Source organism: Rattus norvegicus, chromosome 15, assembly GCF_021556685.1.
Source record: "Rattus norvegicus strain SHRSP/BbbUtx chromosome 15, alternate assembly SHRSP_T2T, whole genome shotgun sequence".
Lineage (NCBI taxonomy): Eukaryota > Metazoa > Chordata > Mammalia > Rodentia > Muridae > Rattus > Rattus norvegicus.
Genome location: NC_141548.1, coordinates 39,139,936 through 39,156,636, shown reverse-complemented (window position 1 = coordinate 39,156,636; position 16,701 = coordinate 39,139,936). Strand labels below are relative to the sequence as shown.

The 16,701-nt window shown below is 39.4% G+C and overlaps 1 protein-coding gene and 1 long non-coding RNA gene across 6 annotated transcripts in view; one reads left to right on the top strand and one right to left on the bottom strand.

The window, feature by feature from the left end:
* Nucleotides 1–12,696, top strand: part of Kpna3 (karyopherin subunit alpha 3) — a 74,083-nt gene extending 61,387 nt beyond the window's left edge. For 4 of the 5 annotated variants that reach the window (XM_087586135.1, XM_087586132.1, XM_087586134.1 and 1 more), the window contains 7 exons: nucleotides 4,028–4,159; nucleotides 5,215–5,343; nucleotides 7,262–7,366; nucleotides 7,462–7,533; nucleotides 7,696–7,858; nucleotides 9,629–9,723; nucleotides 10,171–12,696. In XM_087586135.1, coding sequence (XP_087442261.1) covers nucleotides 4,028–4,159; nucleotides 5,215–5,343; nucleotides 7,262–7,366; nucleotides 7,462–7,533; nucleotides 7,696–7,858; nucleotides 9,629–9,723; nucleotides 10,171–10,269 — 795 coding nt within the window. In that variant the 3' untranslated portion in view covers nucleotides 10,270–12,696. The remainder of the gene's footprint in view (nucleotides 1–4,027; nucleotides 4,160–5,214; nucleotides 5,344–7,261; nucleotides 7,367–7,461; nucleotides 7,534–7,695; nucleotides 7,859–9,628; nucleotides 9,724–10,170) is intronic. The other variant, NM_001014792.1, reaches the window with a different exon arrangement.
* On the bottom strand, nucleotides 7,719–12,690 carry LOC148000983 (uncharacterized). The gene is made up of 2 exons (XR_015638840.1): nucleotides 9,958–12,690; nucleotides 7,719–9,852 (listed from the first exon to the last, which is right to left on the bottom strand). It is a non-coding gene; the product is annotated as an uncharacterized LOC148000983 (long non-coding RNA).
* Nucleotides 12,697–16,701: the final 4,005 nt, after the last annotated feature.

The window sequence follows — 16,701 nt, the reverse complement described above, 5'->3', positions numbered from 1 at the left end:
TGTTATAAAGTGTTTTTTGCATCAAGTTTTAGCTAAATTCTACTGTTCTCTTGACAGATTTGTAACTTTTACTATTTTCTTTCTTGAGATAAGTGTGGCCTTTTATTTTTAGTCTACTATTATTACTTTATTTTAGATATAGATAATGTAAGTTGTAGGGTTCACTAAATGAGAACTCTGCTAGGGAAACTTGCACAGTGTTAAAGTGCTTGCCTAGTGTATGCAAAGCCCACTGTTCAACCCCTCATACAACAAAGGATTTAGATTTTAACACTCAATCATTTTACATAATATTTGTGTGCCTGTTCCAGTGGCCCGTGTGCTTACACCTTTGAAACACCTTTGCTTTACTGCCTGTGTGCCTGTGTGCGGGCCAGTGAGCTTATTCTTTTTGGCTTCATCTCTCATTTTTACATCTGTAGGCTTAAGAAATTTGCACATTCAGGGGCATTTTCCACTAACTCTACTATGGTTTTTTTTTTTAATAATTAAATAAAGTATTTTATTTGTTTACAGCTAAGCTTTTAATATATAATGAAAATGTATAAAGAATGTTAGCATTTCTAGTTAGAAATAGGACAAAGCCATTTATTAATAAGGAATCTTAAAATATAAATACCCCAAAAATGTCTGCAAGTCAGCTGATCTCAACAATTGTCTCTGAATGTCACTCTATTTTAGAAGGTATTGGCAAACATTTGAGTTAAAACTCAAGAATTTTCCAAAATAATGTCCTAATTAATGTTTCCTATATTCAAACGAAAACAAAATTTTCATAAAACCTTCCAAAATAATAGTAAAGGAAACAAGGCATATTGTTAAATGAAGTCCTGTGCAAAGCACAGTAAAAATTTGTGTATACTTAACCTCCACCTTCTCAGTACAGAGTTTGCTCTCTCCTCACAGCCTTAGGACCAAGGCAAAGAACAGCCAATATGCAACTTCAATTACGGGGTTGCCAAAGCAAAGCTTAGGGAACCTGGACTAATGATGTAGGGTCACTGTTGGAGCTGATGGGAAGGCAAAGTAGCTCCCGCCAAGCCTGGCTCAGCCCTTCACTCACCTGTCTTCTGCCCCAGGGGAGATAGAAGTTGCTGTCCCTGACTCTACTGGGTTTTTAATGGGTTGTAGTCAAAGTATTTCCTCAGCACAGCTAGTCAGAGTCCATGTGTTGATTGCCTGTTTTCAATTTTTTCTAATTTCTCACCATACACTTGCAGATTCAGGACTGAGTATCTTCCCTATATTATAATCACGCCTAGTGTTCATCCTAACTTAGAGTTTAAATTCTGTGTCTGGAAACAGCCCCTATAGTTAACACCATAATGCCTACATGTTAAAATCCACTATTACAACTTTATGGTCACCAAACATTAATAACGTTCTATAAACCAAGAAAATGTTTGCATAATAGAAATAATAACTCACACAGACATGCGAATGCACACATTCACACACTTCTTACAGCACTGTATTTGGGGAAACTCCACCTGGTGAGCGCCACTGAGGGGATTCTTTGCTAAACTGTGGTTCCTTCCAGGTTCTTTTTTTTTTTTTTTCTTCTTCTTCTTTTTAAGAAAACTTAGCACAGTAGGGCACAGCTGTACTCTGCTTTTTCCTGGGACCCTTGATGACACATGCCAACTCTGCTCTTTCAGTGTTTTCGTTTTTGTTACTTGGTGTCTTGGTGTTCTGTTGCTGTGTAGAGACGCCATGACCACAGCAGTTCATACAAAGGAAAACATTTCTTTAGAGCTTGGTTTACAGTTTCAGAGGTTTACTCCATTGTCAGTCACCATGGTGGGGAGCATGGCAGCATGCAAACACATAATGGTGTTGGAGAAATAGCTGAGAGTTCTACATCCATGTCCTCAGATAGCAAGGAGGGAGAGGGGGGTTGGGGAGGGCCTGGTTTGGGTTTTTGAAACTCAAAGCCCACCCTCATCAAAGCCACCACCACATTTCCTTTAACAAGGCCACACCTACTCCAACAAAGCCATCCCTTCTACTCCTTTGAAAGCAGTGCCACTCCCTGGTGACTAAGCATTGAAATGTATGAGCCTATGGGGGCTACTCTTACGCAAAGCACCTCACTTAGATTATATGCCTAAATTTTCTTTTGATGCAGCTCTTGAGTTTGTTTGAACTGCAGTAGCCACCCCCCCCCCCCCAGCTTCTGTTTCAAACATTGTTCATAATTGTTTCTCTCCCTCCTTTCTGGTTCTTTACTCTCCACCTCACCTCACATTGGCATAATCCAGATCCAAACTAATATTTAAGTGTTTTGTTCTTCCAGGTAGCTGAAATTGTTTGCATGGTTCTTAGTACTGCTGAGGAGAAAGCTTATGTGCGTCACGCATCTGTGACTCACATGCTTTCCTAAAAGATAGGTAAATTCAGTAGCTGCTTTCACTTTGAGGGCCACAAGATCCCATTAATTTGGACCCTTACTAGAAAGGTCTCTGGACTTCAAGTGAGTTGAGTGGTGCTTCTGCCTCAGATGTCAAGGAAGACCACGTACCGTTCTCTGTGTTCAGGATCAGCTCTTTAGCTCCTATGAGCACTTACCCTGTTCGGTTTTGTTCTCATAGTTGAAACCTTCAGATGTGTGAAGGTGAGGCTTACTTTGGGTTTTAGAGCCTAGGCTGCTCACTCTTGCTGTGTAGCTGAGGCTGACTTTTACTCCTGCTCTCCAGGTTCTCATCTCCTCAGTTTTGGCAGTCACAGACATGTGCTATGACAATAGGCACAACGTGATTATGCTTCTTGCTTTTCATTTGCAGGTCTATGTTAAAGTCAAGTGCTAAGTCATTCCTTAACATTCACTTTTATTAGTCAGGAAAATCATACTACTGCTTCAAGGGGTTCCCCTTCTTCTTCTTTTTCCCTTATAAACCATGGATTACACCCCTAAAGGAAGCCACAAAGGTCTGTTCTTTTTATTATTTTTAATGTTATTTATTTAATGCACATGGGTGCACGTTCGCTTCAGACACCCCAGAAGAGGGCATCAGATCCCATTACAGATGGTTGTGAGGTACCCTATGGGTGCTGGGAATTGAACTCAGGACCTCTGGAAGGGCAGTGAGTGTTCTTAGCCATCTCTCCAGCCCAAGTCCATTCTTTTTATTTGGACACTTTCTTTGGCCAGACATTCTTACGGCTGATCGCCAATGTCCACCTCTCAATCACAGTGCTGAAGTCCAGCAATGGAAAGCCACCCTAATTAGCATGCTCGGTCAAAACAAACCGTATCCTATTCCGTTCTTACCGAGGCACCCACCACCCCTTTCTCTTAAGTCACACCTGAAAGGTTATTTGCTGCCTTAGGATTCAGTCACTTTACTTTTCTTCCCCACTTATTAAAAGATCTCTCTGTGAAAATAGGTGTTTGAGTGTGGTAATTGGGTGTGGGAGGAACACTGTACTGCGAGCAGGATCTCTGACTGAATATACTTAAAAAGCAGTAAAGTGGATGCATGATTATTATTGGGGTCTTCTAAACTTGAAGCAGCACAGCGTTTTGGCCTCATACGTACATGAAATAGATCAGTGATTTTAGTACCTAACTTTTGGGCCCAGGGAGAATTTACTGCTTGTTTAACAATTTATTATTTATTATTGTGTAACGATATTATTTATTATTATTATGTCTATGTCTGAGCTCTGTACCTGTGTGGAGGTCAAGGATGACTTTGTCTAGTTGGTTTCTCTCCTTCCACCTTTATGTGTGGCTTTCAGTGATGAAATTCAGCTCACCAGGCTAGCTTGCAAGCTCTTTGCTTGTGAAGCTGTCTTGCCAGCCTTTTATTTTTACCTACTTGATACATAAAGAACATAAAGTCAGAAACTGGAAAAGAAGCATCCTAGACTTCTGTCTCATGTTTATGAAGGTTGATCTCAGGTAAACACTGAGAGAAAGATAGGGTTTATATCTATCAATATAAGGATGCCTCACCACCAAGTTAAAACAAAGACTTTGTGTTAAAACTCCTCGAATATCTTTTCCTGTGTTTCCTTCCTGTAGATTCTTGTAGACACTGTTTGGGCGCTGTCATACTTGACAGACGGAGGGAATGAGCAGATACAGATGGTTATTGACTCAGGGGTTGTACCCTTCCTCGTGCCCCTTCTGAGCCACCAGGAAGTCAAAGTTCAAGTAAGTATTGTCATTTTTTTCATATTAAGTTAGTCATATGACCAGCCTTCCACAACCAATATTCAGTTAAACCCAACAGCATGCACCTCAGGGTGCCCTAACTTATCTCTTGAACCCAATTTTGTTTGTTTCTTTTTTTCTTTTTTCTTTTTTCTTTATTTTTTCGGAGCTGGGGACCGAACCCAGGGCCTTGCGCCTGCTAGGCAAGCGCTCTACCACTGAGCTAAATCCCCAACCCCAATTTGCTTGTTTCTTTTTTTTTTTTTTTTTTTTTGGTTCTTTTTTTTCGGAGCTGGGGACCGAACCCAGGGCCTTGCGCTTCCTAGGTAAGCGCTCTACCACTGAGCTAAATCCCCAGCCCCAATTTGCTTGTTTCTTAATTCGTCAGTGCTTTAGATGTGTATGTCTCAGTATATAGATGTGTATGTATGTATTCCATTGTCATTTCAACCAGATAGAAATAAAACTGCTGATGTTGCTTTTCTAGTACCTGTTAGGAGGCAGCATGGTACATATCTATGCCTGTGTTCGCCTCCGTCCCTTCTGTGACTGCTTAGGCTCTTCCTTCCTCCCTTCACTGAGGTCTTCAGTCTGCCTTTGCTTAACTCCCTGTCTCTGGGACAGTGTCCTATCTGTGCCTGTGACTCTGCCTAGGGGCTGTCGCCAGTTCTGCTTACTGTCCTTCTGCACATGGTTTACTAAGTGACCCAGAATGACATTAAATATATTAAATGCAGGGCTATATGGCATGGTAGGCACAAACGCATGCTGACTCGGGACAATATTAAAGTCTGTGGTACCTGTTTAGTGATGAGTAAGTACTGTTTTAAAGATGGGACTTCGTGACTTAGTTTTCGCTATTTAAAAAACCTTTCTAGCAAGTTTTCTGTGGAGTTCCATAATTTTCCACAAGAAATTATTGTTTAAAAGTCATTGCTTGGTTTGCTTATGGCTTTGTTGTGAGGATAGGATAAATGTTAATCTCTCGAGTTAATGAAAAAGACAGAAACAACAATTTCATTATAAACATCCTTAAACGTTTTCTTCTCCTTCAGACCGCAGCACTCAGAGCAGTAGGGAACATAGTGACTGGCACTGATGAGCAGACCCAGGTGGTCCTCAACTGCGATGTCCTGTCCCACTTCCCAAACCTCTTGTCACACCCAAAAGAGAAAATAAACAAGGTAAAGACACGCACTATTTTTCCTCCTGTCTGGGACGGTTTCCTTGTTGCTGCTATGATGTTTATTCTGACTCAGAGTCATGGCACTCAAGGTGAATCTTTCCTCATTGTTTAACTTCTGCTTCCTTTAGTCTTACTCTCATTCACGGAATAAAGAATATTGAATTTTAAGACTATTTATGTTTAAGTAGTTTGAGTAGTATTGGTAATTATTAAATTGTTAACCAGTAAACAAAAAAAATCTCCCACAAAAATAACTGGTATTTTAAAAAAAACCAGATAATTTAATCTACATCATTAAAATAGACCTTAGAATGTCATACCTTCTTTCAAAGATCATAAAAATATATTCTTTTAAAGTTTTGAATAGATATGCACATTTATTTTGAATTGGACAGTAGATAGTTAAGTACTGAAGTAGTTTTATGGCTTGTTTCACATAGCATGTTTTTAAAGGTCATTCATTTAACAGAATGTTAGAGCTCTGTGTGTGTGTTTATGAGGGTGAAGGGCCAAGGTCAGCATCCGTTATCTTCCTCAGTTGCTCTCTACATTGTATCTTTAAAAATTACTTTTACTATTTTTAATTCTGTGTATGGGTGGGTGGGCAAGTGCATATAAATGCAGATGCCAGTAGAGGTCAAAACCAGTGCACTCCCTAGGAATGGAGGTTCAGGAGGTGATTGTGAGCTGCCCAGTGGTTCCTAGGAGCTGGGCTCTTTACCATGGAGCCATCTTTCCGGCTCTCGCATTGTTTGAAGTAATGTCTCTCGCCAGACCTGAGCACTACGGGTCCTTTTGTCACTGTGCTTGAGTTACAGATGTGTTGCTGAGAGAGTTTAGATGAATGTTCGCCGTTAGTCAGGTGCTCATATGGCGGACACTCTGCCAACTCATCCGCCTCCAAAGCCCTGGCTTGATTTGCTTTTATGGCTGAATAAGTCGTTCTGTTGGCTGTGTATACCACATTTTCTCATTTACCTGTTGAATGACACTGGGGTTGTTTTCACCTCGTGGCTATTGTGAACAGAGTGTAGAAAACACTGACATCAGTAACTGTTCAAAGTCTTTGATTTAGTTTCCTTTCTGATGTAGCTAGAAGTCGCTGGGTTACAGTAATTGTGTGGTAGTTTTTTTTGAAGACTCTTTAAACTATATTCTCTAATGGCTGTACTTTACCGTGTATTAGGGTTTCATTTTCTCTCCAGCTGTGTGGCTATAGATGCTGGTCACCATGTGTCTCACCTAGGTGCTGAGTACCTGAATGCAGGTTCTCATGCTCTGGGAGAAGGCACATTACCCACTGACCTAATGCTTTAAAATAAACTAACTATCTTGTAATGGAAGTAGTTTTTACTAGTATTTGGAAATTCCAACCTTTGGGCATGCCTTCCAAATGAGTGGATACAACTCTGTGGATTAAGGCTTGGGTCTGTTTTATCTGCTGCTGTATCAGCATTACTTAGAGTAATGTCTAGCTTAAAGTAGGCTTACAGGTTATTAAATACACACAGGGTCTAGTGAACACACAAGTATCATGAATGGAAGCTTCCTTCTTCCTTGCTCCAGTGGGAAGTCTGAATTAGCAGGTACAGTGCTTGCCCTGTAGACCTGACAACCTGAGTTGGAGCTCTGGAACCACAGGGTGGAAGGAGAGAACCAAATTGCAAAGGTTAGATGTTATCTCACCTGCACATGGGCACTGTGCGTGGGTGTGCACACCCCTTTCCTTATGTACAAACAGCAGACTCACGTACAGCATTAGTGAAATTAAAAGGCCAGTCTTGCACAACTGATCACTTTTTAGATTTGGTTACTCCAACACTACTTGAGATTTTGTTATCAAATATTAAAGAGAAAAATAAAAAACATTAAAGGTAGCTTTTTCAATAAAAGTGGTCCATATTTTGTTCCTACAGGAAGCAGTGTGGTTCCTTTCCAATATAACAGCAGGCAATCAGCAGCAAGTTCAGGCTGTGATCGATGCTGGGTTAATCCCTATGATTATTCATCAGCTCGCTAAGGTCAGTCATGATGAGTTCATTATTTATCTGAATTATTACAACTCAGACTTTTTTTGATAAGGAACTTATTTTGTGAAATTGTTTTTACATTTTAGGGGGATTTTGGAACACAAAAGGAAGCTGCTTGGGCAATCAGCAACTTAACGATAAGTGGCAGAAAAGACCAAGTGAGTTTGAGACTCTTAACTTGGTCACCTTACTAATTAATCTTCAGCAAGGACACGTCTTTCTTATCTTTATAAGTTACTGAATGTTTTTGTCTCTACTGCAGTTTTTAGAGGGAAAAAAGAATTACATATATGAAAAATATTTCTTCTTGTATCATCTAGGTTGAATACCTTGTACAACAGAATGTAATACCGCCATTCTGTAACTTACTGTCAGTAAAAGATTCTCAAGTGGTGCAGGTGGTTCTGGATGGTCTAAAAAACATCCTGATAATGGCTGGTGATGAAGCAAGCACAATAGCTGAGATCATAGAAGAGTGTGGAGGTAAGGAGCTGCCCCTGCAGTCCTCTGAGTCGGTCCATCTGGAGAATAGCTAACGCCGTACTGTTACTAAGGGGCCAGGGTGTTTTGCTGGTCTTCTTATCCATATTAGCATTTCTAAAGGATTTTTAAAAAACAGAAGTTCATACTTTGGAAATACACAGGTTGTGGAATCAACTTTCCTGGAAATTGATGGAATTTAGGAAATACTCATTAGTGATTTGTTTTCCATTGTCAAGTCAAGACTGAGACTGAGTGCTTATGGGAAAAAATAGGGTTTTTTAGCTCAGAGTTTTGGAAAGTGACAGAGTGTCAAGGACAAAATGGTTGTTTCAATTTGTGTGTATGTCATTAAACCACAGAATGAGTCAGGACAGATGCAGTGTTTTGCAGTAACTTTCTGTTGAAGATGAATCTTAGGAGGGTTCTACAAAGGTTTTACCAAGTCTTCTAAAGGGCAGATCCCCAATCATGAACCTTTAGTAGGCCCCACTTTTTAATGATTCTTAAAGCCCTCCCAACTACTCTATCCAGAAAACCAAAGCACAGCCAAATCACAGTTCCTCTCACGTCACAGTGTACAGGAGTGTGTGAATAGCTTGATGTGGACGGCTATAGTAAAAGCTTTGTTGAATCCAGCACTTCTCAAACTCTGGACACAGTGAACACATTTATTCTTGTTGCACATATTACCATGGGACTAGGTGGACTCTTCTTATGGAGGTTGCCTAGTTGTGTGCATCTCATTGGAATTCTGTAAGTTGGAGAGACTTTTAGGATTGCTACCAAAAAGCATGTTGAAGATACTAGGACAGAAGTCTTTAAATACTGTGATTTCTGTTAAGGACATAATGAAACATGTGTTTAAAATTTTTGATTTTAAAGAATACATATTCAGTATGTACTAAAGTGTCCACACATTAAGATGTTTCTTTTACTACAATTTAGTGATTTGTTTATTTGTATTTTTATTAATTATATGGATAGGTTAGCCATCACAAATCAGTAAAAGCAAAAAGGTATGTGGGAGTTTCATTCAAATTTATATAGTGTCAGTAGATGTAAAATTAACATGGAGATCATCTTAGTATTAATTCATGTTCATACTTGTCTTAAGATATCTTATTAAGATATTAAAAATTAGCTTCATAGTCAGGTTTATAACTTAGAAAGTTTGAATGAAAGTTAGAGAATTCTTTTTCTCTTTAGTGTTTAAAACTTTTCTTTCTACTGGAATAATAATCTCAACATATAATATAATCTTATTATGAACAGAGATCAGTGATTATTGTTCTGAAAACTTCCTATTTTTGTTCTTTATACCTGTAGAACGTAACCTATTCATTTTTTCATGTAAAATTATATCATTATTTCCTTCAGTTATTAAGTTCTAAAAACTTAAATTTCATAGTCATTTGAAATAACATGCAGAAAACAGTGGCAGACAAACGATACTAAATGAGATACCATGCTTAAATGTAACATTCTGGGAGGTTTTCAGATCTTGTTCTAGTACTAACTTGCCATGCAACTAAAAACAAATTCCATCAGATCTCTGTGAGACGGAGTGTTTTGGTGGCTGTTTTTGTTTTTTAGTTTTGTTGTTATAAAAACATTTTTAAAGAGAAAGAACTTAATGGGCATTTAAGTTTTTGTCTGCTTTTTTAAACTGTTGTCTTTAAGTGGAGATAGAGCCTATGCTGAGGTTCACATAGTTGTCTATAAACAGATTATACCGATTAATATCACCTTAATTTTTATATTCTTTGTCAGGTTTGGAGAAAATAGAAGTTTTGCAGCAACATGAAAATGAAGACATATATAAATTAGCATTTGAAATCATAGATCAATATTTCTCTGGTGATGATGTAAGTAAATATTAAAGTAGAGATGTCTGTAGGTTGAGACTTTTATATATAGTGGCCATTTACCAAGAGTTTTATTAATGGGCATTAAGTTTGTACCGTTTTCTGTTAGATACTCCATCAATGGCTTTTCTTGTTGCATTTTTTAAATTCTTTTCTTTTTTTCGGAGCTGGGGACCGAACCCAGGGCCTTGCGCTTCCTAGGCAAGCGCTCTACCACTGAGCTAAATCCCCAACCCCTCTTGTTGCATTTTTAATCTATTAACTGGGAAGAAATGATTTTCAGATAGGTTAAGTACTTCTGCAGTCACAGGAACTTAGGACAGGCACTTTTTAAAAAGTTCATATTCAATTGTATATCTTTAATTTCCCAATAAAATTGTTACTGATTTTCCTGGGTATTTTTAGGAGTTAAAATATTCATTCAGAGTTTCTCCTTTATTTTCACAGATTGATGAAGATCCTAGCCTCATTCCTGAAGCAACACAAGGAGGTACTTACAATTTTGACCCAACAGCCAACCTTCAAACAAAAGAATTTAATTTCTAAGGTCAATTAAGTGCAGCATCTTTGATTCAATATGAAACACCACCAGATGGCCACCAAGCGATAAGACAGCAAGCAACAGAAGGCTCCCAGCATTCTTGCCTCTTCATTTTGATGCTTCTAAAGCAAGCCATGTCTCAGTCACTTTGCAGTTGCCAAAAGTCACTCTCACATGGACTGTAAATGCATATGCATGATTTCCTAAACTGTTTTAGAATTCTCCTTAACCATCTCAACTCCCCTATATTTTCCATGCTCCCTGGTGCCACATGCTGACAACTGCAGTCTCCAGTTAGAATATTCCATAGTGGTGGTTTATCAGCTGCCCACTGATACAGCCTTTGGAAAAAGGTGCGCTGTGGATCAAGACACTTTGGTATGATGTATACTCATGTTGGAAGACTACAGAGGTGCAGTGTGATCTGAGCCTCCATCACTGTCCTCCACAAACATATTTTCGTATTCTTATGTGGAAGAATTAAAGTACAAGCCAAATGATTTTCATTGGTGAAACTGACACAAAAGTAACTTAAAAACAAGAAACTTGGTTGTTGATTAAAAAGATAAGTTTTTTAAAACTGTACTTCACCTACCATTAATTGATGTTTATTATCTGCCTCAGAAGCCAGGGTTGGAGGAAGAGCTTTAGATATCAATGGTAACGCTTTCGCCATTCTACCTAATTTTTGAGAACAGCAAATCCTATTTGACCACTCACTTCAGCCTGTGTGTTCCTGCTGTTTTGAATAATCAAATGCTGTGCATGGTCTCTACCTGAGCTGCAACCTGTTACAGACTTGAACTTCTGTTAAGTTGAAAGCAAGAGTCCTTGACTACAAAAAGACTTACATAAATAAATAAGTCAAAACAAGAATGGAAAGGGTCTAAATACTCATTAGTAATGTTTTAAGACAAAGTCTTGCTTTCAGCTTCCAGGGGTTAATTTTATTTTTTGTTTTAAATTGATAATTGGATATGGTTGATTTATATTGGGTTTAAACTGTGGAGCTTTCATGTTTACTGTAATTAGTCTTAAAATATTTTTTACTTAGTAACCAGTACTTTTGATAATGTGGTGGCAACAAACCAGCAACTATTTAGAAGTGTTACAAGACTTCGTTCTTGAGTATTGGGAGCTCATTCAGACCCCACTCAAAGCATCTGCACATATTAAAAGATAAACCAAGGATCTGCGCGGAGGAATGGTCTGTAGTTATTTAACTCAGCCTGATTTGCAGTGATCTTTAGCTCTGCAACATCTGGCATTACTATGTAAAGTCATTGCTTTTGGCAAATGGTCTGACCCAGTTATTAATGAATGAATATGAATTTGAAATTTTTTAAACTAAATAACTTGTGCTGTCACAGAAATGGTTTTGTTGCTCTTGTTCACTGGGTATAATTTCCCAATGCATTGATGTGAAGGGATAGAAATCTGAACTAAGTTAGTTTTCCGACGGGGGTGTATTTACTGTGATGAAGAGAACAGATGCCATCGGAGCTTTGTGAATCGGCTGGGGTGTTTTCACTGACAGACAACACAGAGCAGGTGTGCTTCATTACAAACGTGTATCTGCCAAGGTGGGGCCACTTTAAAGAGGGAGTTTTGTCTTGTATCTAAAACGGATACAAGCGTATGTTTAAACTGCAAGATTTTTACTTGCTAGAGAATCTGTTTTAATATAGTGGTTTGGCCTCTGATTATTTATAGGTTTTATAAATTTTAGAATCAATTTCTCTTTAAGGTGGCTCAGATTTTTCAACTCTTGTGCACATAAAATTGAGTTGAAGTTCATTGTGCCTTTTTTCTTTACCCAGATTTTGAGTTAAAGCTTCATATGGTAACTGCATCCTGTTCAAACACTTGTCTAAATTTTGAAACTGTGTAGTTGTTCACTAAAAGTAGGAGTAACAAAGTCAGAATGAATTAAGGTCACACACTTTGGTGAAACCCTTAAAGTCAAAATATCTTCTTGATATTGTGAATTGTCCCCTTTCCAGTTTATTTTCTTCTCGACTCTCCCTACTTAACTGACAGTTACCTTTTCAAATTTGCACACATTGAGATTAAAATTGGGCCTCTACTGTGATGATTCCTATTTCCTCTTGCGTCCTAAGTGCACACTAACCTTTGAGTAACGTTAGCATCGAGTAGTGCAGACCCTGCATCTGCTTGATCCGGTTTGCTGTGACCTTACCGGTTTGAATTGGAATCGCACCACTTCGTAGATAAGGAAACTGAGTGTATTGCTGCACTTTTAGGTTTTCAAAACAGTGTTTTAAAATTGCATTGTTTCTATTTTTTTTTAAACTCAGTTTAAAAAAAGACTAAAATGTTCTTTCAAAAGAGGCATCTAAACGTGTTCCTAATTTTGTATATGGGCTTAGGTTTTGTAACCAATAAAAAAGCTGCTATCAAATATGATAAAATATTGAAAGACTTATTTCTGGAAATAATTGTTTAGCTTCGTTTTCTGTGTGGTTAAATTTAAGTTTTGATTTATCTTCAAATGCCAGCCACAGTGGTGGTAAAGCATTGAGTGACTGTCATTGTATTTAATGCTTCCTTTCTACCATAACAGTGACCAACCAGTAGCTACTGTGGAGAGTATGTTTTGGCAAATCAGAAGTACCAACATGTGTGTAATTTCCTAAGCTGCTGTAACACAGACCCAGTGAACTAGGGGCTTCAAACCACAAAAACTGTGGTACACTTCTGGCAGCAAGAAGTCAAGTTGAGGTGCTGGCTGCGCCAGGCTAGCTTCCTCACTGGCCTGAAAGGATTCCTTCCTGGCTTCTTGTGGAGACTGACAGTCCTCAGCTCATAGTTCCTCACACCATTCTCCACCAGTCTGTGTGTACTGAAACACTGTCATTTAGAAGAAAACCGCAGTTACTTGAAAAGGTGGTGTGATTATGAAATGAACCAACCAGCCATTCAGACCTTAAAGCCTGTAATTTTAACAGAAAGTAGTAATTGAAATAACCAGAGAGCCTTTGCTTTGAAGGTAGACGTGAAGCTCTGGATGAAACCTTGGATTAATTAGAAGAACAAAAGAAAAGCCAGACTTTTGAGTATAGAAGTATTCTGTATATTGCCACTTGAGACTACTTTTAAAAGAGTCATTGCAGTGGTGCACACCTTTAATCCCAGCACTTGGGAGGCAGAGGCAGGTAAATCTCTATGGTTTCAAGGCCAGCCAGTCTTGAAAAAAACAAAGAACAACAAAGAAGTCAGTATAAGTAAACCAAGGTGATCAAAGTCTTACCATCATTTCCTTCAGATGTGCAGCCCTAAAAAGGGCATCATCACTGCAGGTAAACCAAGAGCATCTGGCATTTGGATGGTATTGGTCTTTCTTTCCATGATAGTTAATTTTTGTTTAACACTTTTTGACTATGAGTAGGTTTTTAACCCTCTGGAAAACTTAACTATTAGTGGGGGAATATAATTTCTATTTGTTTAGCTGATTCTAAGTCACCTGACCCAGAAAGTGCTTATGGACCGTACCTTCAAGTTTAGAAGTAAACTTCATGTAATCAAAAGCGTGGGTCAGAATGACTCAGAAATAGAGACCAGCCATGAAGATGGCTGTTTGGGAAAACGGATGTGGGATGCAGTCTTTCTCCATGATTGATTTGCTCAGTAGATAACTGATTTTGGTCCATTTCTTGATGTTGGGTAACTGTTGTACAGGTGTTCTCCTGTGGACAGTGAGATGGTTGGCTCCATCTGTGAATTCTAGAAACCAGGTTGTAATAGCAGCTCATCCTCTTCCCGCCCAGACAGCTGAACATTTTCCCATAGACATTGCTAGATGCCTTATGACGGCCCAAACTTCCATCCTTGTACCACTGACCCAGATCCACTCCTGTAGTGAAGGCTTAGCTGAGGCGGTACACAGCTGTGTGCTGTGTGTACAGTAGGCTTTTCTCAGTGCTGTTCAGCAGTCGAGCTGAGTTAGTATTGGTTCCAAAAGTCAGTGTAGTTTGAAAACTTTTCATATTCATTACTTCCTAAGGCACACAAGAAATTGTTTTCCTCAGAGAGCTAAGAAGTTTTTTAAAGCAAGGCAGAAGTAGAGAGCTTGAGTAGCATGCTCCAGGTCATGAGTGCAAATCCTAGAAGCATTAAATAAATGAAACAGTATGATTACTAATGGTATCACAAAGTCCCTGCAGGGAGTTTGTTCTGCAGTTCCCTGCCTTTCCACAAAAGTTATCATCTCCTACTCTCTAGTGATGGCGTCTAAAGACACAGGGCCCTGTACATAAAGCTAAAGTAAATTTGGAGTGTCTCTATAAGATAGCAATTTTAGCAGGTTTATGTAAGTGTGAACCTGAGTATGTTACACAGCATACATTTACATCCATGTAGTAGCTTAAAGGTAAAAATGGTTTTTTGGGGGGCAGCCGTTTTGTGGACAGGATTGAGAAGTGATGAGTGACCCTAAGGGAGCTTACTCTGCTTTGTTGGCTGCTGGTCCCTCCTGTCCCTGAGAAACATCCACGTCTCTTAAGTGTTCATCACTACAAGCTTTGTGATTGGAGCTCGTTTTGATTTCCGGAGAGCAGACACTGAACTCACTGTTCTTCTAAGATGCACCCTCCCTGCCCAGCCAGAGCAGCTATGCATGTTGCCTTCCTAGTTCCTGTACACTTAAACAGGCCGCAGACCCCAGGAATGAGTAGTAGGACTAGTTTCTGGTTACAGTGAAATGGCAGCTTTCCATCTTCTCGACACAATTCTAGTGTGTGAAGAGTTATATAGTTTTTTTTTTTTTAAGATTATTTAATGTATAGGAGTACACTGTAGCTGTCTTCAGACACACCAGATCTCATTACAGATGGTTGTGAGCCACCATGTGGTTGCTGGGAATTGAACTCAGGACCTCTGGCAGAGCAGTCAGAGCTCTTAACCGCTGAGCCATTTCTCCAGCCCTGAGAGTTATATAGTTAATAGCCTTGTCTTAGACTTGGAATTATAGCCTAAACTTTGCCCTCGCATATAGGCATCTGCCCTGTCTAAAAATTTAAGTTTTATACTATCTCAGTTCAATTTCCTCATAATATTCTTGTAATATTGTTTTTTTTTGTTGTTGTTGTTGAGTTTGTTTTTGTTTTTGTTTTTGTTTTTTTTTATGAGTAGTTAAGACTAAGCCTTTGGAAACACTAAAATATTTTTTGAGCATCCTATCCCATGCCAGGGCATAGGATAAGCTCATCTCAGGGATGGTCTGGTGAGGATGGGGATGCTGCTAGCCAGTGTTTCCTAGACCAGCTGCACTTGATACAGTGTGGTCCACTTGACCTGGTGAAGAAGTTTGTATTAGATTGCATTATTTGCAAAATACGAAGCTGATTGTGCTGCAAAAACAGGTTAATTGGGCAGGTTGGCTGAAAAACCTGGAGGTGGGAAAAGTCTGTACACAAGGCATTGTTGGAAGCACAGAAGGATGTGGTCAAAGACCAGTGGAGAGAAGGATTAATCGGGTGTATATGGGTTAGATATCTGCCACTCACAGAGGCCAGAAGAGGACACTGGGACCCCTGGCTATTGGAGTTATGGACAGCTGTAAACTGCCATTTGAATGCTGGCAGCCAAACGGGGTCTTATGCAAAAGCAGTTAAGTGCTCTTCACTGCCAAACCATCCATTTGATGCTTCCGCCCCTAATATCAATCTTCTATTATCCTTCTTGTATGTTGATTTCCCATTTTCTTCACAAAATGCTGAAGTCCTCTGAATGACTAGCAGGCAGTGAGATCTCTAGCTATCAGCCTCTCCCTGACTATTAGTTACAAGAGTTCATTGCTCTTCTTGCCGCTGTGATAAAAAATACACTGACAGAAGCAATCTAAGAGGTGGTTTGCTTTGGCTCCCGGGTTTGTGGTTAGTCCATCATGGCAGGAGAAATCGTGGTGGCAGGGGCTGGAGGTAGCTACTGATCCATGCAGTCAGGAGGCAGAGTGAGGCATGCTGGTGCTTACCTTGCTTCTCCTAGCCAGTCAGCCCTGGACCCACCCTAAAGAACAGGTCCACAGGTAAGGCATGCCTTCCTATCTTAATTAACCTAGAGAACCCTTCATAGGCATCCGCGGGTAGTCTCCCAGTTCATCTTAAATCCTGTCAAAACTAAACGTCGAGAAAATTTGATAAGAGAAAATGTAGTTAAGCACACTGACCACATTAAGGAATAATTGGTTTTCTGTTACAGGACTGGCAGGACTGGCTCTGCTCTCTTAGCAGTTCTTGGATTGGACAACTGGTATTTGCCAGATCCTATAATAGGTGCCAAGGATCCCACACCAGACACAGTCACAGCCTCTGCCCTTGTGAAGTTTATATTCTAGTGTAAGTGAGTAGTAATATAGAGAGTAAAGAGAGAATGTCTGCCAATGTTATCTGCCACGAGTATTATAGTAGAGGAAGTGG